The sequence below is a fragment of the Pelophylax lessonae genome, assembly GCF_965119305.1.
Source record: "Pelophylax lessonae genome assembly, chromosome: 11".
NCBI lineage: Eukaryota > Metazoa > Chordata > Amphibia > Anura > Ranidae > Pelophylax > Pelophylax lessonae.
Genome location: NC_138778.1, coordinates 192,844,365 through 192,865,169, shown reverse-complemented (window position 1 = coordinate 192,865,169; position 20,805 = coordinate 192,844,365). Strand labels below are relative to the sequence as shown.

The 20,805-nt window shown below is 45.5% G+C and overlaps 1 protein-coding gene across 1 annotated transcript in view; it reads right to left on the bottom strand.

The window, feature by feature from the left end:
• Positions 1 to 20,805, bottom strand: part of NELFCD (negative elongation factor complex member C/D) — a 46,034-nt gene that overhangs the window by 12,140 nt on the left and 13,089 nt on the right. The window contains exons 5-7 of the mRNA XM_082271717.1: positions 7,835 to 7,942; positions 7,564 to 7,716; positions 6,980 to 7,110 (exon numbers count right to left, since the gene is read on the bottom strand). Coding sequence (XP_082127843.1) covers positions 6,980 to 7,110; positions 7,564 to 7,716; positions 7,835 to 7,942 — 392 coding nt within the window. The remainder of the gene's footprint in view (positions 1 to 6,979; positions 7,111 to 7,563; positions 7,717 to 7,834; positions 7,943 to 20,805) is intronic.

The window sequence follows — 20,805 nt, the reverse complement described above, 5'->3', positions numbered from 1 at the left end:
AGGCTCAAATCACACTTTTGTGGTGCGTTCTGTCACAGGCCTCCTATTTAAAAGGGGTTGGTCAATGCATCACAATGGACTTTTCAATTAGGTGAACCCCCCACCCTGAACAATCCAAAGCCTAAATGATTGACAACTGTGTGTGTTGTGTGGCCCTAAAACCCAGGTCCACTGTAATGCGTTGGGGTTGCCATTTAAAATGACACATTGTTCAGGTGTTAAATGTGTGGTAAAGCGCATGTTTTATGAAACCTTACCATTCAATTAAAAGCGGTTTATAATAAAGGCCAGACCTACTGTTCAATTATTATTCATTCATAAACTTAGCATTGTGACTGCTGCTCAGGAGAAAAACTTCAAAATCCTAACATTTGTACAAGTGCCCATCCCGCATACAAAACATATTTTCTCTTCTGCTTCAGACTGATGCCAGCATACTGTGAAGGAGAGAGGGATTATGATGCACATTTGGTGGCCCTGCCCACAGATTTCATCTTCAAGCAATGTAATAACACTCCTCTCCCTATTTCCAGGCCCCATATCTACTGCCAAGAAAGGTCTTTTAACCACATAAAGACCAGGCCTTTTTTTGACACTTGTTCTTTACAAGTAAAAATCTGTATTTTTTGCAAGAAACTTACTTAGAAACCCTAAACATTATATATTTTTTAAGCAGAGACCCTAGAGAATAAAATGGTGGTCATTGCACTATTTTTTATCATACTGTATTTGAGCAGCAGTCTTTCAAAAGCAATTTTTTGGGGGATAAAAATTGATTTTTGTCTCATCGTAAAATTATTTTCTCCGATGTTCATTGATGGACACAGCTTCATATCTTTATTGACAGATGGGTTATGCTGCTCTCCATCGGAGTAGGACACTAGGCGGAAAAGAGTTAAAGCTCGGCTACGCCCCTAGGGGGTATACTCCTACTTCCTTCTATAGGATCTCAGTTCAGTAACAAACAGTGTCAGAAGAATACATAACCCAAATCCACAGAGTGGTGGGTGCTGTGTCCACCAGTGAACATCAGAGAAAAGGATTTTACGGTAAGACAAAAATTCAGTTTTCTTTCGTTCATTGATGGACACAGCTTCATATCTTCATTGACCGCTGGGACGTCCCAAAGCAGTGTCATCATGAGGGGTGGGAAACACAGCAAAAAAGAACCAAAATCCAAAAAGGGCTAAACATAGCCAACCAGGTAACCAAAGAGCCCAACCAGGAGCAACTGGGGCTGGGGCTCACCAACCAGGAAAAAACACACCCTCAAGAGCCTGTAGCCTCTGCAACAGCTGCCTGCAAAACTTTGCGGCCAAAAGCAGCAGCCGCAGATGCCAGGACATCCACCTTGTAAAATTTGGTGAATGTATGTACAGACCACCAGGTGGCCGGGCCGCCTTGCAAACCTGGACCACTGACGCCCGATGACGGAAGGCCCAGGAGGCACTAAGCGATTTTGTAGAATGTGCCTACCAGGGAAAGGAGGAACCTGACCCTTAATGGAATTAGGGGTGCACCAAACCGACTTTTCTTGTCCCGATACCGATATCTGGCATTGTGTATCTGCCGATACCGATCCGGAACTACACACATACACAATATACATGCGGCTGCAGTACAGAGCAAAGCCGCTGCTTCATGTGTATGGCTCCTCCATTCACAGGTGGAGTGCATCTGATATCACTCCGCCTGTGAGCCGGACCTATACAGGAAGTAGTGGCTCCCATACCATACTACTAGTAAACCAAGTAAGGGACGGCTGAGCCGGGGCTCAGCAAAACCGGATCGGCGGCTCCGTGCAAGTAAGGGACGGCTGAGCCCGAGACTAAGCAAAACCGGATCGGCCCGTAGATCGGTTCATTTTACCGATCCCCCGATCCAGCTATTGTGGCAGCATCGGCGCCGATATCCGATCCTAATATCGGATCGGTGCATCCCTAAATGGAATAGGTCTGCACCAACGTCTGCCTGATCCATCTGGAAATGGTTGCAGCAGATGCGGCCTGTCCCTTACAAGAACCATCCGTAAGGACAAATAAGGAATCGGATTTGCAAATGAACTTAATCGATGCCAGGTACACCCTGATGGCACGAACCACATCCAGGGAATGTAAGGCAATCTCTTTTGGACGTTTTGTCTTAGGACGCAGCGAAGGCAACACAATGTCCTCATTCAAATGGAAGCCAAAGATGACCTTAGGAAGGAACGACTGACAGGGACGGAGAACCACCTTGTCCCTGTGAATGACTAGGTAAGGCGACAGACAGGACAACGCAGCCAGTTCTGAAACCCTGTGTGCCGAAAAAATAGCCACCAAGAAAGCCACCTTCTGTGATAGAGTCAGTACAGGAATCTCACATTGAGACCGCAGATCTTCCCGCAGAGGAAGTCACCATGGAGGATCCACGACCAGTTTTACCAGGTCTGCATACCAAGACCACCAAGGCCAGTCTGGTGCCACCAGAATGACCAGAATCCGGGGGAAAGGCATATATTAGACAATACTGGCCCCAAGGGGCCACTAGAGCATTTGCGGTGTCTGCCAAAGGATCTCGAGACCTTGCCACCTTTCGGTTGAGGCAAGAGACAAGTAGGTCCACATTTAGAGTCGCCCCACTGAAAACACAGTTGTTGAAACACCTCCGGGTGAGGAGAAAATTTGGTCGGACTCAGGGCCTGCTGACTGAGGTAGTCTTCCTGACAATCTTATCACCCCTGGAACGAGCACAGCAGAGGGGGCTGGAACATTTTGTTCTGCCCATCTTAGAATGCCAGTCACTTCTTTGGCCGTAAGGGCACTTTTTCTGCCCCCTTGATGATTGACACAGGCCACAGCCGTGGCATTGTCCGATTTAATCCTTACCAGACACCCATGTGGACGATCCGTCCACTGGGACAGGCAAAGCCTAATTGCCCGAATTTCCAGGATGTTGATCGGCAGACTGGACTCCTCCCAAGTCCAAACACCATGGGCCGCGTTCGTGCCCAAGGTACCTCCCCACCCGAACAAGCTGGCGTCCATGGAGATCACCGTCCAGTACAGGGGAATACTGGGAAAGAAAGGATTTGCCCTGTTAAAGTGCTGGGGAGCGGAGCCACCACAGCAAGGCGCTCCTCGTACTCCGGTTTAACCGGATCAGATTGTCCAGGGACCGAGGATTCTTGTCCCATTTGGCCACAATCTCCCTTTGCTAAGTTTCACACCAGACCTCTGCAAACGGAACCGCCTCGAAGGTGGAGACCATCAACCCCTGCACTTGCATACAAGTCCTGAGAGATGACCGATGGTTGGACAACAGGAGCTGAATCGCATGTTGCAACTTTTGCAGTTTAGGCCCTGAAAGAAACACTCGAGCCGAGGCTGAAACCAATGTCAGACCCAGGTAATCCAATCTGTTGGATGGAGTCAGAGCTGATTTCTGAAAATTCAGCGTCCAGGCGAACTCTTGTAAGGATCGCACAGTGATGTCCAAATCGTCCTGTAAGATGGATCGAGACTCTGCTCGCAGAAGGAGATCGTCCAGGTACACCAGTACTGCAACACCCCATCTGAGCAAGGAAAGCACCGGGGCCAACACTTTTGTGAACACCCGAAGTGAGACCAAAGGGTAACGCCACTAATTGATAGTGCTCCTCGCCCATGGCGAAGCAAAGAAAATGCTGATGCCCAACATAGATTGGGATAGGAAGGTAAGCGTCCTTGATATCGATAGAGGCTAGAAAATCCCCTTGATGAAGGGAAGCCATTACAGTTTCTTTAAGGACGGACTCCTAAAAGGGATACCTCCTAGCGAAACGCTTAGGTATCCCAACCATGCGTTTTGGGGAACCCCACTGACTAGCGACAATCTCGTCAAAATAGGTGGGAAAGGAGAAACCCCTTAGTCACCTTGGAAGGTCTGCGGGTACCAAATTGCACCGACGCAGCATTAGCGGTGTCCTCCATTTTTAATGTTTCCCGCACTGATAACGCCTCCACAAGCGCGTTTTATTGCCCAGATGTAGTGGAAGAGGACTCCTCCCCACTGTCTGAGCACTCGAAGTGCATGGACGCAGACCCCATGGGGTGACTCGCGTCCGCGGCAGCCTATCAGCCTCAGAATGAGAGGATGCAGAGGAAGCAGGTAAAGGCGGAGGTAGCTTTTTTACCATATCTCTTCTGAAGGGTCATATCGACTTTAGACACCAGTGACTGCAGGAACGCCTTCATGGCCACCAGGGCGGATGGAGATTCAAAGGTCCCGCAGTCTCTGAAAGTGGGTCAGGTGGTGACACTTGCTCTAGGGGCTTCATAGAAAAACCTGGGGACCACTAGCGTTTGCACAAAATTTTTTTTTTAAAGATGCTGTAAATTCCACCACAGGTCCCAGCACACTGCTATAGCAGGATGAGAAAGTATATACAGCCCCTGGGACTCACCACCACCCCTTGGGTAGAGGGAGAGGCGCCAAGCTGCTTGCCCCACGCTGTTCAGAAAGGAAGAGGAAATGGCTGAACCGCCGCTAGAGGCCCACCGTCGAGTACCGCTCCTGTGGCTACAAGAAAATGGCCGCCCATAGACTTCAATTGGAAACTACTAAAAAAGGGCCGCTGGGGCTACACAAACATGGCCGCCAAGCTCCAATACAGTCAGCTATGGGAAAATGCCGGCGGACGCGTGGCTCACTGGACCCCAGGACCATTTCAGGTACTTCATCCAGCAAGGGGGACCTAGCTAGAGACCCCCACCAGGGCATAGGCACACCGTACCAGGAAAGGAGCCGCTGCAGCGTGCCCCCCCCCCCCCTCCAGCCAAAGCTCCCCACACTATCAGCACAGCGACCTCAGCTAAGGGGGCTAGTGGGAACAGCACAGGTGACCCTCTGAGGATGGGGTGCCAGAAGGATAGGTAGGGCACAGAAAGAACCGACCGAACCAGTGGATCGGCCCGCGTCCACCCCAATAATTCCCAGAGGAGGGGGGCAATACTCACCAAACATTTGGGACCGGGCGGGCACCACTCCGGGCAGATCACCTTCCCATCTTAGAATGGGGGGTGCTGCGGGCCAGAGGTATGCTGCGACTCAGGCCACGACCCGGGCATATGCAAGGTATTTCACAGCCCCCGCCCTGTGGGGCTATGTCATGGCCGACTGAGCGCGGAGCTATGGTCTGCACGCGCTCACTGACCAGACTGGGGAGACCGTAAGGATCTAGGATATCCAGTGCTTCACCCAGTCCGGCAGTTGATTGTAGTTCTCACAGGAACAGACTTGATTGTAGAAGGAAAAAAACCACAAAGGGGAAAAAAGTTCAGTTGAAAAAGGGAAAAAATGCTAGGACCAAAGATCCCAGCAAGGAGCTATGTCCTTACTCCTGACTAGGCAGAAAAAAAAATTGATTCTATAGCAGGAAGTGGGAGTATACCACCTGGGACTCCCTAGGGGCATAGCCGAGCTTTGTTAACTCTTTTCCACCCTAGTGTCCTACTCCTATGAAGAGCAGCATAACCCAACTGTGAATGAAGATATGAAGCTGTGTCTAATGAACGAAAGAGAAAATTCACTTTATAGAATTAAAAAAAACAAAACAGTAAAGTTAAACCAATTGTTTTGTATAATATCAAAGATGATCTTACACCGTGTAAATCGATATCAAACAGGTCATGCTTTAAAATTGCGCACGCAATGGAATGGCGACAAACTACTTAAAAATCCCCATAGGCGACACTTTAACCACTTAAGCCCTGGAAGATTTTACCCCCATTCCGATTTTGCGATTTTTTACTGCGTGACTTTAACGGACAATTGCGCGGTCGTGCGACGCTGTACCTAAACAAATTTCACGTCCTTTTTTTCCCACAAACAGAGCTTTCTTTTGGTGGTATTTGTTTCTAACTGTAGTGGGACAGGTCTCCTATTGTAAAAACAGATCAACGGTTCTACATAGTAGAACCGTCTGATCTCCATTTTTACACAGGGGAGAATGACCGGCGGCCTGTTTACATAAGCCGCCCCCCTTTCTCCCGCTCTACCGACGATCATAGTGTGACCGGTGGACATCGGGTTCGCCGGTCACAGGCGCGGACTCCTCCGTGAACGAGCCGCGGCGGACGCGCGCTCGCCCGCTATTGGCTCACAAACCGGTCACAGGCTAGCGACGTATATATACACGTCACTTTGCCTGGCAGGGGGTGACCGCCGCAGTATATCTAGTTGCGGCGGTCGGCAAGCGGTTAAAGGTTACCAGTTTAGAGTTATAGAGGAGGTCTTGTGCTAGAATTATTTATCTCGTTATAACAAACGTGGAGAACGTGGGGATACCTCATGTGTGGTTTTAGCACAGTTTACATATGCAGATGCGATTTACGTATGCGTTTGCTTCTGTGCATGAGCACAGAGGGATGAGATGCTTTACATTTTTTTTTATCACTTTTATTCCTATTACAAGGAATGTAAACATCCCTTGTAATAGAAATAAGCAGGGCAGGTCCTCTTAAATGTGAGATCTAGGGTCAAAAAGACTTCAGATCTCATATCTACAAAAAAAAGGGCCCTTTAAGGCCGTTGAGAGGAAGCGACGTATGTATAGAGTGGAGTGGGGGCCATCTTGCCCTCACTCGACTTCCTGCCTAGGAACTGAAAGGACTGGATCAATTTCCCTGCTACAGATGGCTCCGGTAAGTGGGGAAAATGACCGGAAAGCTGCGGAAGGGGGGTGGGCACCTCTCCCGCCACCCATACAAGTGATCACGCGGCGAATACGCCGCTGTGACCACTTTTATGTGAAAGAGGACTGCCAGGCTTGTAGAAAAATACCGGGGTTATGGCAGCTATCTGCTGCCATAACACAGGTATTTAACGTCAAAGTGCAGACGTAAATACACGGGTCCAGAAGTGGTTAAAGAATATGAGAGAGAAAGGAATCCAATGTGAATAGCCATTTGTATGCTCTGGTGCAGTTTTATCTGACAGTTCAAGATATTTAAAGTCTTACTTTTCGTGAGCATATTTTTGCACCTCCTGAGCGATCCTGCGCATGGCGGATCCTCCCTGTTCCTCCTGTGCCAATATGGACATGATTGCTTGGGCAAACAAATAGGTGTGCTCTCCATGGCAGACCATTTTCTGGAAAAAAAAAAAAGAAACCAAAATGTGAAATGTAGCTTTCCAGATGGAACCAGAAGTGGCAGAAAGCTCGGAACAGGTAGGCACCAAACTTGGGCCTATGACTGCAATAGAAGAGAGATTTAGAATACAGAGGGGGAGAAGAAGACATAATGAAATCTGACAGCCATCATTGAAACAATTGATAATGATACACAAGACACCCACAGTGCAGAACAAAGGAAAGGGAATATAACTCTTTTCAGCCTCCCTCCTATTCCAATTAGTATAAAAGGCCAAGAAGAGACAGAAGGCAAAATACAAGAGATGAGAATACTTTTTTTTCCTCTTTATGACAATGAATCTGAACACAAACTGACATTAGAATACGAAGAGAAAAAGGGAACATGATAGGGGAGAGATGGTTCAGCAGGCAGCCATCTATGCCCATGCAGAAAATAATGGTAGACCTACAGCAAATTCTGGCAAGTTCTTCTCAAGGTTCTCCTCCCCTCCATCTAAGATGGTGGCCAGCGAGGTTCGAAGTACCCTGGAGAACACCTCAAGCTGTTGGCAAGCTGTGGAGACGCTGGTGATTTCGCCCTGATATCCCGCATCCGAGATGAGCTGAAAAAAGAGAGACACAATTCAGCAATTAGCTGCAGAACTCTCTGTAGTGAAACCAAACTGACCACATAACATAACCCCAACAAAACAACCACCCTTGGACTCATTGGACTCTTACCTTTACAGTGAAGTTCAGCATCAGACAGTCTGGGTGAGCCTCCGCCAGCTTGTAGAAAAGATCTCTCCATGTTGTGTGTGCGATCATCTGCTCCAACCAAGCCGGAGTCTACAAATCAAAATAGGTATGACGTCTATGCCACCATATAAGGCCAACATTGCTGAACAGACACAATCAGCTAATTAAATAATAGGGCATGTGAAAGATATCATCCAAATCCTGTTGTTGACATCTAAGTGAGAGCTTAGAGCAGCGTTGGTCTCCATATTTAAGTGCTTATGTTGTCAAGGACAGCCAATCAAAACATCTCTCCAGTGAAGCAAGGTAGAATAAATAGAGATAATATAAATGGTTGCCATTGGAACAAAGAACCGATGCCCATTTTAGTCAAAAATAAATAATCTTTCGTGGTTCAGTTTGCTTCAAAATAGAAGACAGCAGAGCTCCCAGGTTGACCACTCTTATGGACTCAAGAAGGACTATCCCACTTCTTAGATGAACATAGTTATGGCCACATATATTTGGACACAGGCACAATGTTCATACTTTTGGCTCTGTAGGCCACCAGAATAAAATTAAAACAAAACAATCCAAATGAACTTTCAGCTTTAATTCAAGAGGTTGAACATAAATATCAAGTACAAACTTTAAGAACTGCAACCATTTTTATATATAGTCCCCCCATTTTCAGGGGCCCAAAATGTAATTGGACAAATTAATAACCATAAAAAAAAATATTTATTTTTAATATTTTGTTGAGAATCCTTTACTTGCAATGACTGCCTGAAGTCTGGAATCCATGGACATTACCAAGGACTGAGTTTACTCCTCTCTGATGCTTTGCCAGGCTCCAACTGCAGGTGTCTTCAGTTGTTCTTTGTTTGTGGGTCTTTCTGCTTTTAGTTTTGCCTTCAGCAAGTGAAATGCATGCTCAATTGGGTTGAGATCAGATGACTGACTTGGCCATTGCAGGATATTTTACTTCTTTTCCTTCAACAGCTCCTGGGTTCCTTTTGCAGTGTGTTTTGGATCATTGTCCATTTGTACGGTGAAGCGTCGTCCAAACAACTTTGCATTTGGCTAGATCTGGGCTGACAGTATATCTCTAAACACTGCAGAAATTAACCCGGCTGCTTCTGTCACATCATCAATAAACACCAATGACCCGAAAAGCTGGCTAAACACTGCTGGGAGGGGAGGGAGGAGCTTGAACATGGCGCAAGGAGCCTGAGCTAGGCTTATCGGGAGATCCCATCTTAAAATGTGAAGCGACAGGGAGTCTTCCTACCTGGCTCCCTACCAGGAGCTTCCTACCTGGCTCCCCCCCCCCTTTTTCCCCTACTCACAGTCCTGAGCCAGCCTACAGCTGATTAGAGTAGAACGCTGGACTGCTTCAGGTGCACTGGTAGAGGAGAGTTGCTGTAGTATCAGGGGCTGGTGGACGCAGGAGTGTGGCGACCATGCGCCACATGCAACCACAGACATAGCAGCCGCCGAGAATGGGAAAACAGCAGCACAGCACCACGGGCAAACAAGCAGCACCCGGAGCTGCTCGGATTGGATCAGTGGAGCTCGACCTAACGCAGCACAACTCGGCAGCTGCACTGATCGGCAGCTTGGAGGTTCGGTATCCGGGCAGAGAGAGGAAGGACGCGACGGGCTGAGCAGATATAGCACATCGAGGAGGCGACAGGATCTGACCCGGCCTCAGGTCACCCTGGCTTGGCTTTGATAGCAGCAGGCGGAAATCATCAAATACAGGCTAAAAACAGTGTGCAATAGTGGTGAACAGCAGCTTAGGAGCCGGGAGCCAAAACACACGCAAACTTACAACAGCTGAGGGACAAAGGGAAAATACCCTGAACTTCATCATCTCTCCCAAGGGACTAAAATTACCACCAGAGCGATGAGTCTATTTGATACTATTGAACTCTTAATACATTAAGTCAAAAATATCTGGCTTGTTTATACAGTAGCTTTACAGTAAAATATTTAGTATACACTATGAGGAGATTACAAAAGATACACAGATACAGCAAGTGAAAGGACTGCTCTGTAGAGGTGTATAAAGCTGTATAAAAACTAAAGTGTGTGTGGCTAGAGGCCTGTTAGCCTGCCAGGCAACCTGACAACTCGGTAAGGAGTATAAGGGGTAATTGTAAGTACTCAAACTGGGAATCACCGACCAAAAAATGAGAGAGACAAAGAAACTACAAAAGGTATACAGACTATCGAAGAGAATCTTACAATAAGGGGTAAACCAGTCAAAGGAGGAGGGGTAAAATCCCCTAAAAGAAGTGCAAGTCCTAATACAATAAAAAAAAAAAAAAAAAAAAAAAATATATTATATTATATATATATATATATATATATATATATATATATATATATATATATATATATATATATATATATATATATATATATATATATATATATATATATATATATATATATATATATATATATATATATATATATATATATATATATATATATACCCCATGAGGTAAACTCACACACCTCGGCTACTGAAAAACAATTGCCAGCCAAAGAGAAACAGACCTCAGGAAAAATTGATTTTTGTAAGATCTTACCGTAAAATCCTTTTCTCTTAAGCTCATTGACAGACGTAGTCTTCTTGATTCTCAAGAGCTGAGCTGGGTTATGTTGTCTCCGCAGGAGTAGGACTAGGCAGAAAGACAAAACGTTCTGGCTCCACCTTAGGGGCAGTCCCTGAGGGTATACCCTCCCTCTCTCTGCTACAGGGAATCAGTTCTGTTCTAAAGCAGTAACAGAGAATTTAACCCAACCCAACTCAATGATAGAAGGGCGGGTACTACGTCTGTCAATGAGCTTAAGAGAAAAGGATTTTACGGTAAGATCTTACAAAAATCCATTTTTCTCTATCGCTCATTGACAGACGTAGTCTTCTTGATTCTCAAGAGCTGGGACATCCAGAAGCAGTGCCACAAATGAGGGGTGGGATTGACAGAAATCAAAATCCAATCTAGAAGGCCCAACCGGAGCCAACCAGAAGTATCAAAGGACTCATCGAGTAAACAGATGAGACCTACCCCACAAATCCTCGAGGTAGACCAACAGTCTCCTCAGACAGTGGCCTGCAGGAACCTTGCGGCCAGAAGAGGCATCTGACGATGCCATCACATGAACCTTATACAATATTGTAAAGGTATGAACCAACGACTAAACAGTCGCCTTGAAAACCTGAACCACTGAGGCCTGATGGCGGAAGGTCCAGGAAACTCTAAGCGCCCGAGTAGAATGCGCCTTAAAAGGGAACGGGGGATCCCGACCCTTAGATAAAATAAGCCTATACCACCGTCTGTCTGATCCATCTAAAGATGGTCGCAGCAGAACAGGCAACCCCTACTTAGGGCCATCCGTGATCACAAACAGTGAATCCGTCTTACAAATAGAATCCGTAGTATTCAAATATATCCTGATCGCCCGAACTACATCCAAGGAATGCAACGCAATTCTCGAGGATGATTGGGCTAAGGACATAGGAAGGACAATACACTGTCCTCACTCAATGAAACTTTGAAACCACCTTAGGAAGGAAGGATGGATTCGGATGAAGAACAACCTTATCCCTATGAACCACCAGATCTGGGGAACAACAGGATAATGCAGCCAGTTCTGACACCCTGCGTGCAGAAGTGATAGCCACCAAGAAGACCACCTTCTGGGATAAAGTAAGCAAGGGAATCTCCCTGATATTTTCAAAGGGAGGTGTCTGAAGAACCGACAGCACCAAATTAAGATCCCAGGATGATAACGGCGCGTGCACTGGCAGAGCCAGGTGTCGCACCCCCTGGATGAAATTCCGCACCAAGGAATGAGTAGAGAAAGGCTTCTGAAAGAAGATAGCAAATGCTGAAACCAGACCCTTGATAACACTCAAGGCCAGCTTCTGCTCAACTCCCTGTTGCAGAAAGGCCAATATTCGGACTACCGAATAAAGATGTAGATGGAACCCAAGGGATTCACACCACACAATATAAGACTTCCATCTACGATGATAATCTTTCTGGAAGTCGCTTTCCTTGTTTTAACTAGAGTAGGAATAACTGAAGCTGACAATCCCTTGTCCTTCAGCACCTGGGTCTCAATAACCAGGCCGTTTAAAACCAGCGATCGTAAAGCAGGATGGAAGATCGGTCCCTGAGACAGTAGATCCTCCCTGAGAGGAAGTCTCCACGGGACGTCCGCCACAAGTCTGACCAAGTCGGCGTATCAAGCTCGACGAGGCCAGTCTGGAACTGCCAGGATTACTGGAATTCCTTCCTCCTCTATCCTGCGAAGAAGTCTTGGCAGTAACCCAAGAGGAGGGAAGGCATACATTAGCTGGTATTGCCCCCACGGGGTGACCAGTGCGTCTGTGGTCTCTGCTAGAGGATCGCGGGAGCGAGCCACGAATCTCTGTACTTTTCTGTTGAATCGTGATGCCAACAGATCCACATCCGGGGTGCCCCAACGTAGGCACAACTGGTGGAAAACTTCTGGATGGAGGGACCATTCCCCCTGATCCGGAGTCTGACGGCTGAGATAATCTGCCTGCCAATTTTCCACCCCCGGAAAGAACACCGCAGAGATAGCTGGAACAAATCGTTCCGCCCAGCGAAGAATGCAAGCCACTTCTTTGGCCGCTCGGACACTCTTGGTGCCCCCCTGGTGATTGACATAAGCCACGGCCGTGGCGTTGTCCAACTGGATCCGAACCGGGCTGCCCTGGAGCTGCTCGGTCCAGTGAATCAGACAAAGTCTGATCGCTCTCAGTTCCAATACATTTATCGGCAACCTGGATTCTTCCGGGGACCAAAGTCCCTGGACAGATAACTGACCGAGAATTCCTCCCCATCCGGATAGACTGGCATCCGTGGTCACTATCGTCCAATATATTGGCAGAAATGACTTTCCCTGGCTGAGCATCGGAGACCGAAGCCACCAGACCAGAGACTCTCTGGTCTGTTTGCTCAATCGGATCTGATTGTCCAGGGATTCCGGATTCCGATTCCATCTGAGCAGAATCTCTTGCTGAAGAATTCGGGTATGGGACTGGGCAAATGGGACTGCTTCGAAGGAAGCCACCATCAACCCCAGAACCCTCATGCAAGTCCGAAGGGAAGACCAGCTGTTGGATAGTAACAACTGGACTGCTGATTGAATCTTTCGGAGTTTCCCTACCGGAAAAAAAACTCTTGTCCTGACTGTGTCTAGAATTAGACCCAGATATTCGAGCCTCTGGGTGGGAACCAGAAATGACTTTTGCTGGTTCACCAGCCACCCGAATTCCTGTAAAGAAATCATAGTAATTTCTATGTTTTGTAGCAAGGTCTGAGGAGACTCTGCATGAAGCAGAAGATCATCTAGGTAACCAAGAATCGATATGCCTCTTTGGCGCAGTAGTGCCAACATAGGGGCCAACACCTTCGTGAAGACCCGAGGAGCCGTGGCGAGACCGAAAGGTAACGCCACAAACTGATAGTGGTTCTCTTCTACGGAAAAGCGTAGAAACCGCTGATGTCCTGCGAAAATGGGAATGTGAAGATATGCGTCCTAGATGTCTATGGACGCTAGGACATCCCCTGGATGCAGGAAGGCTGCTACTGTGCGAATGGACTCCATTCTGAATCTTCTTATGTTGACAAAAGAATTGAGTGCCCTTAAGTCCAGAATTGGACGCACTTTGCCCTCTTTCCTAGGTATTGTAAATAGGTTTGAATAAAACCCCTGAAAACGTTCTGTCCAAGGAACGTGGACTACCACTCCTTGTTGTAGTAAATCCGTGACTGCTCTCCGCAGATCTTCTAACGATCCGGGGATAGTCGAATATTGGAAGGGAAGAATCGCGCCGGTGGGAGAGATCGAAACTCGATCTTGTACCCTGACCTTATGACTTCGCAAACCCACTTGTCCGGGATTCTGGAAAGCCATGGATCCGGGAACCGGCGAAGACGTCCCCCCACCCCAGTTATGGGTGGGGGCGCACCTTCAGGCTTTGGACTATTTATCTTCAGGTCTGGAGGGGGCGGGCTTTTGCTTGCCCGACCAACGTCCCCTGAAGCCTCCTGAAGGAGCTTTGGAGGACTTAATTTTTTCACCCGCGGGACGAAAAAACCTCTTGTGAGCAGAAACAGAAGGCCCTCGTTTTTGACGAGTTCCTTTACCTTTAACATTTTGCGGTAAAAAGGTGCTATTTCCACCCGTGAGATCCTTAATGATCTCATCTAAGTTGGCTCCAACTAGACGCTCTCCTAAAAAGGGGATATTAGCCAATGCTTTTTTGGAACCTTGGTCGGCTAACCAACCTTTTAGCCACAGTGTACGCCTGAGAACCACCGCTGAGACAGATGCTCGCGCCAATAATGAAGTGGCGTCTAACGCCGCATCACACACAAACTGTAACCCCTGTATCATTTGTTCCAACAAATCTGATACCGCCTGAGGGACCTCTTCTAAGTCCCGGCGTAACCACTTGGTCCATACAGTTACAGCCTGCGAAACCAGACCAATAGCAATTATTGGTCTGAAAGCTGATCCAATCAAGGTAAACATGGTGCGAGACATAGCTTCTATCTTGCGATCCACTGGATCTTTAAAAGACGGAGCGTCTTCTAGAGGAATAACCGTGGCTTTATTCAATCTAGCAATTGGTGAATCCACCACAGGTGGTTCTGTCCATTTCTTAATGAGGGTTTCCTCAAACGGATAACGCCTGTTAATGCGTTTAGAAATAGTAGAAATGCGTTTTGGCAGACTCCATTCTTCTTTGATTGGATTGCCAAAACATTTGGGCAATGGAAAAACCTTCGCCACTTTGATGCGTTTTTTAGTCCCAAAAGGGATTTCAGTTTCAGCTATTTCTGACGGAATACCCTGTAATCTTAAGGTTTCTAGAACAGATACAATGAGTGCGTTTACCAACGCTTCCTCTTTGGCTATGGCTGATGCCGAAACATCCTCCTCACTGTCTGAAGAGACAGTACACGAGACACCAATACCAGATGAAGTACCTGCAACTGCAGAAATAGGCTCAGAGTCTGAATCCGAGGTTTCAGATAATAAGGGGTTAGGCGGGGGTCGCTTACTTGCGCCCTGTCCCTGACAAGCCACTTCCACCCGGGACACAAAAGTTTCCATAATAGCTGACAATGATTCAATCGTCAGTGGGGTGCTGGAGGATCCCGCAGACCCCTCGAGGGGATCCGGAGGAGATACATGAGTGGCAGGGTCCATGTTAATTCAGGACACCTTTGCCAGAAAACACAAAAAAATGTTTTTTTTTTTTTTTTTAAATAAAAAAATACCTCTTTTCTTTTTTTTTTTTATTTTTTTTTTTTTTTTTTTATGTGTCTCCCCCTAGCGCAATAGTGCCCCTCAGAGTACCTGCTTCTCGATCCCACAGAGAGAGAGAGGGACCCCCAAGGCTCACCAACCGATGCAGTGAAGTTTCCAACCAACTGCAGTCAGCGTCTGTCTTTTACAGACTGGAAGGAGCTGTTGCTTTTTCCCGGGTAGAAGGACGTGGCTCCGCCCCCTGTGTACGCCTTCCGGCGTTCCCAGCTCTCCACGAGGTAGCTGGGCTCATGAAACATGGCCGCCCCCATACAGGAGACAGACTCCAAAAACATGGCGGCCGGCGTGACCTGAGGACATGCATGCACCTGGTCTACGGCAAAATGGCGGCGGACCGCCGAAATCGTTTTTCCCAGCACATCCACATGCATCTCTGCTGAGTGGCGATTTATTGATCTACAGGAGATACACTACAAATAAGGTAGGATTATACCTCCTATGTCTGCTGTAATGCTACAGTCTGCTGGGTAGAGTGTTAGCTCTCAAACCAAGTCCACTTCCCACAAACACATACTGTGTTTACAAGGGGGACTTTTAGTGTCAGATATATACTGACCATGTATGGAGGGGCCCATAATTCATACTGCCTCATAACGAGGAAAGAAAAAAGGGAACGTTTACTCACCATACCGAACCGACAGGCACCCTCTCTTCACAATACCCTCTCCACCGGGGTGGGGGGTTGTGGACCACTCCGGACGCCTCGACTCTCTGGTTCCTGGCGTTCAAGCGAGACTTTTAACTCGCAAGGTCAGTCCCTCCACTGGGACTCCGTCGCGGCCGACCCAGCGCGGAGCTCTGGTCTGCACGCGCTCGTAGGCAGAAACCGGGGTGACCACTGGATCTCAACATCCAGCCCGTCGCCCGGCCCCGCATACTTACTTGAATGTGTCGCGGCCGACCAAGCGCAATGCAATGGTCTGCGCGCGCTCGTAGGCCGGCTGGGGTGACCACTAGTGTCGCCCAGTCCGGCGTCTTTGCTTGAAGATCTCACAGGAAAAAAACACTGGAGAAAAACTACCTAAAAAATATTTTTTCTAAAGAAAAAATCTTGCCAGGACCAAAAAGATCCCAGCAAGGAACTTAGGTCCTTACTCCTGACTAGACAGAAAAAAACTGATTCCCTGTAGCAGAGAGAGGGAGGATATACCCTCAGGGACTGCCCCTAAGGTGGAGCCAGAACGTTTTGTCTTTCTGCCTAGTCCTACTCCTGCGGAGACAACATAACCCAGCTCAGCTCTTGAGAATCAAGAAGACTACGTCTGTCAATGAGCGATAGAGAAACAATAAATATCAGACAAAGTAGACAAATCCATGTGAACAAGTAACCCTAAATAATCAAAAGAAGAACAGCAGATCTATAGTGACCTGGATGTGAGGATGATAGAGAAAGAAAGGAGTAGAATACAATTAATCAGAAAATCAGAAATGGCAAATATGTTTGCCAAACTGGAACATACGCTTAAGACCGATATGGCGACCTTACATGAAGGTCTAGGTGAAATATTAACAAGGGTTGAAGACACAGAGGAAAGACTGGATAAACATACCCTGGAATTAAAAGAGCTTGAAGAGAAAATGAGAAATCGACAAATTAAACAAAGAAATAAGTTATATAAAATGGAAGACCAACAAAACCGAAGCACAAGGAAAATCTAAGAATTCAGGGATTACCATAAACACCACAAGAAGAAGAATTAAAGGATATAACGGGAAAAAAAAATCTTTAACCCCTTAATAGGAAGATCAACAACAGAGACAATGAAAAAAGAAAGCGTGCATAGGATTAAAAGACCCCAAAATATGCCCAGAGAAACCCCAAGAGATGTAATAGTGAGGTTTCACTACGTAGAAAAAGCACAAATATGGGAGAACCTGAAAACAACATCACTGGTGACATATGAAGGAATGACACTCCAAATATCGCAGATTTAGCACCAGAAACACTGGCAAGAAGAACCATTATTAGAACAAATGCACTCCCATTATATTCGGTAGTCTTGGGGGGGGCTTCCTGACATGTTTAGTGGGTTGGAAAGATGGTCGGTCAGCTAGCTTAAAATTCTCATAAGAGTTGCAAGACTTCTAGAAAAAAAAAAAAAAAAACTAGAGAGTTACCAGTCCCTGAAATCCCTGGATGGACAGATATAATACAAGAAGGAAATTTGGAAGAAGATGATCAATGGCAACTAGTCCCTAAGAAGAGTATACCATCTAAGAGAAAATAGAAAAAGACAAGAAAAGAGGAGAAGGAAGAAGAAAAGGGAAAAAAGGTAAAAGATATAAAAAACATTACATTTTACAAAGATAAAGGGGTAGGGGAAGTAAGGTTTAAGTACAAAAGGGATGGCTGAGGTGGAGGGCTGGAAATAGAGAAAGTATAGAAAGATGGAACCCCCTTGAGACTGGCCGGGCAATAAACCTGCGCCCCCCAAAAAAGGGGTGTTAGGCCCAGCTAGTGTGCAAAGACAGGGTTCGACCTCAAGGAGAAAGAGTTGACAGATAAGAAGAGAGAAGATGGGGGGAAATCTAGTCAACTTGAAGGCCAGAATAGGGCCTAAAACCCTAATAAATGTGAATTCTAGTGTTACGGGAGGGATACCTCTCGGTATCAATACCAGAAAGCTCTCTCTGAACCTTGTGCTCCTTATCCCATGGTCTCTGTGCCTTCCAACCCGCTCACTCTCCACTGGTCTGGATAGACAAGGGGGAGAGGAGAGAAGAGACAGAGAGGGGGGGGGGGGGGGAAGGGAGTATGCAGAGACCAGAGATGACAATAAAATTTCCTAACATTAAATGTCCGAGGGATAAATACACCAGGGAAAAGACATCACATTATAAAAGAAATCAAGTACTATTCAGCAGAGGTGGTGTTCCTTCAAAAAAAACAAAAAAACAAAAAAAAAAAAAACATATCTCTCACGGTTCAAATGTAAAATGATACTCAAAGGATCAAAAGGATTAGCCAACCTGGTATTATGGGGACTCAAAAAAAGCCAAGGGTAGTGGCTATGGGGATGGCCAAAGAAGTACATTTAGACTTGAAAGATAGAATGGTAGACCCTGAAGGCCGATTTCTGTTTATAAAAGGAAAGTTACAAACAACAGAATGCACTTTGGCAAACATTTATTGTCCTAATAAAAATTCAACAAGTTACTTCAAAGACGTTATGAGGAAGTTGATGGACTTTGAGGGAAGCCTGATCATGGCGGGAGACTAACTTTTGCTTGGATCCAAAAATAAATAGTATGTCCAATGCACAGGGGATAAAGAATCAACAACTCAAGATGATTACAAAGAAACTGTTTCAATGTCAGATGATATATGTGTGGTGGGTCCAACACAGGATTATACATTTCACTCCCCTGTACATGGGACATACACTAGGATTGATTTTATAATGGTAGAACATAAATTATTGGACTTGGTTGTCAATACAGAGGTTCAAATCCTCACTGTCAGATCATGCCCCAGTGATAATTAGGATAAGATTATTGGAAAATCAAAAAATAGTAGGGATGCACCGATCCAACTTTTTTGGACCCGATACCGATATTTGGCGTTGTGAAATCGCCGATACCGGAACCGATCCGGAGCTACACACAAAGCAAGCGGCTGCAGTACAGAGCAAAGCCGCTGCTTCATGTTTACGGCTCCTCCACTCACAGGCGGAGTGCATCTGATATCACTCCGCCTGTGAGCCGGACCTATACAGGAAGTAGCGGCTCCCATCCCATACTACTACTGCACCTATTAAGGGATGGCTGAGCCGTTACCAAGTAAAAACCGGATCGGCCAGTGGATCGGTCAATGTTACCGATCCCCCGATCCATCAAAAATGGCCATATCGGCACCGATATCCGATCCGAATATCGGATCGGTGCATCCCTAAAAAAATAGGATAAAATATGTGGAGATTAAATGCTACAAGATAAACTGCTACAAGATAAAGATGTAGAAGATAAAATAAAGGAAGAACTAAAAAAAATATTTTGAGCTAAATGAAACTGGAGATGTCTCAGAAGCCACGATTTGGGAAGCACATGAGGCCTACATTAGGGGCATTCTTATATCTATAGAAAATTCTAATATCTATAGAAAAAAGAAAAAAAAGAAAAGAGAGAAATACTAATAAGAGATTTATAAACTCGAATTAAAAAAAAAAAAAAAAAAAAAAAAAGTTAATACAGAGGTGCAACACGCCGGTGATAAAAAAGGGACAAACTGAATGAGTTAATGGAGCTAGAGACTAGACAAGCCTATAATAGAGTAGCCAAAGAAAGGCATCAACGGGGAATAAACCAGGAAAACACCTAGCAAAAATCTTAAAGAAAAAAAAAAAAAAAAAAGTCTGTAAATTTTATAGAGAAAATTAAAAATAAAACAGGGGAGATGGTATTTTCAACCCCAAAGATAACCAAAGCATTCCAAAATTATTATAGCACAATATACAAAAGGGACAAAACAGGAAACTGAACTAAAAAAAAAAAGAATAAAAGAATACCTGAAAGAAGCTAGACTTCCCAAGATAGAGGAAAAATGGTCAGCTTTAGAGAGACCCATAACAGAAGAAGAGATTAATGTAGCTCTAAAAATTACGGCAACAGAAAAGAGCCCAGGCCCAGTTGGGTTTACAATCCGCTATCTTAAAATATGTAAAGAACAGTTGATACCAAAACTATGCTCATATATGAACAGTTTAGGAACGAAAGTGGAAATGAAAAGGGAAGCATTACTGTTATACCGAAAGAAGGAAAAGATGCGACCCTTTGTTCAAGCTACAGGCCAATATTAATGTTAAATACAGACACAAAGTTATTTGCAAAGGTATTGGCCACTAGAATAAAAAAACCTGATGTTTGAATGGATATATCCAGACCAGGTTAGTTTCATTCCTGGAAGAGAGAATGGAGTAAGAACACTACTGCTGTTGCAAAAACTTACTGGAGGAGAACCCTTTCTAGCAACCATTTGAAATAATATAGATATAAAGTGTATTAGGATTGGAGATAAAAAGAGCACAAGATAGCTGCATATGCAGACGATGTTTTGTTTTACATCACCAACCCTAGAATAACATTCCCACATCTAATTAAAAAGTGTTGAAAAACTACGGAGAACTATCAAATCTAAAAACAAATTCCTCAAAGTCAGAATGTAAAATGTAGGTAAACAAGAGGAACAAGATCTACAGTGGGAATTCCCATTTATTAGGAGGAAAGCAGAACTGAAATATTTAGGAATAAGACTAACCCCGTCCCTGGGGAAAATCTAATCAACCAAATTATATCCCACTACTAAACAAAATAAAAATAACAACCAAACCACTTTTTGGATAGGCCGGGTAAATATGGTAAAAATGGTGATATTGCCGAAGGTTATGAGAACATGTCATTACTTCACAAACAAGCTAAATGGGAATATAACTCACCATTAATAGAAACAAATTATTTTCCACCGGGGAAGAGGGTTTTTTGTGGTGTATTGATAAAAGATGAAAATGCACAGTTGAAACACATACTTGAACAAAAGGAGAGATTTTCACTTTTCAGGAGTTAAAACACAAGAATGAAATATTGAGGATAGA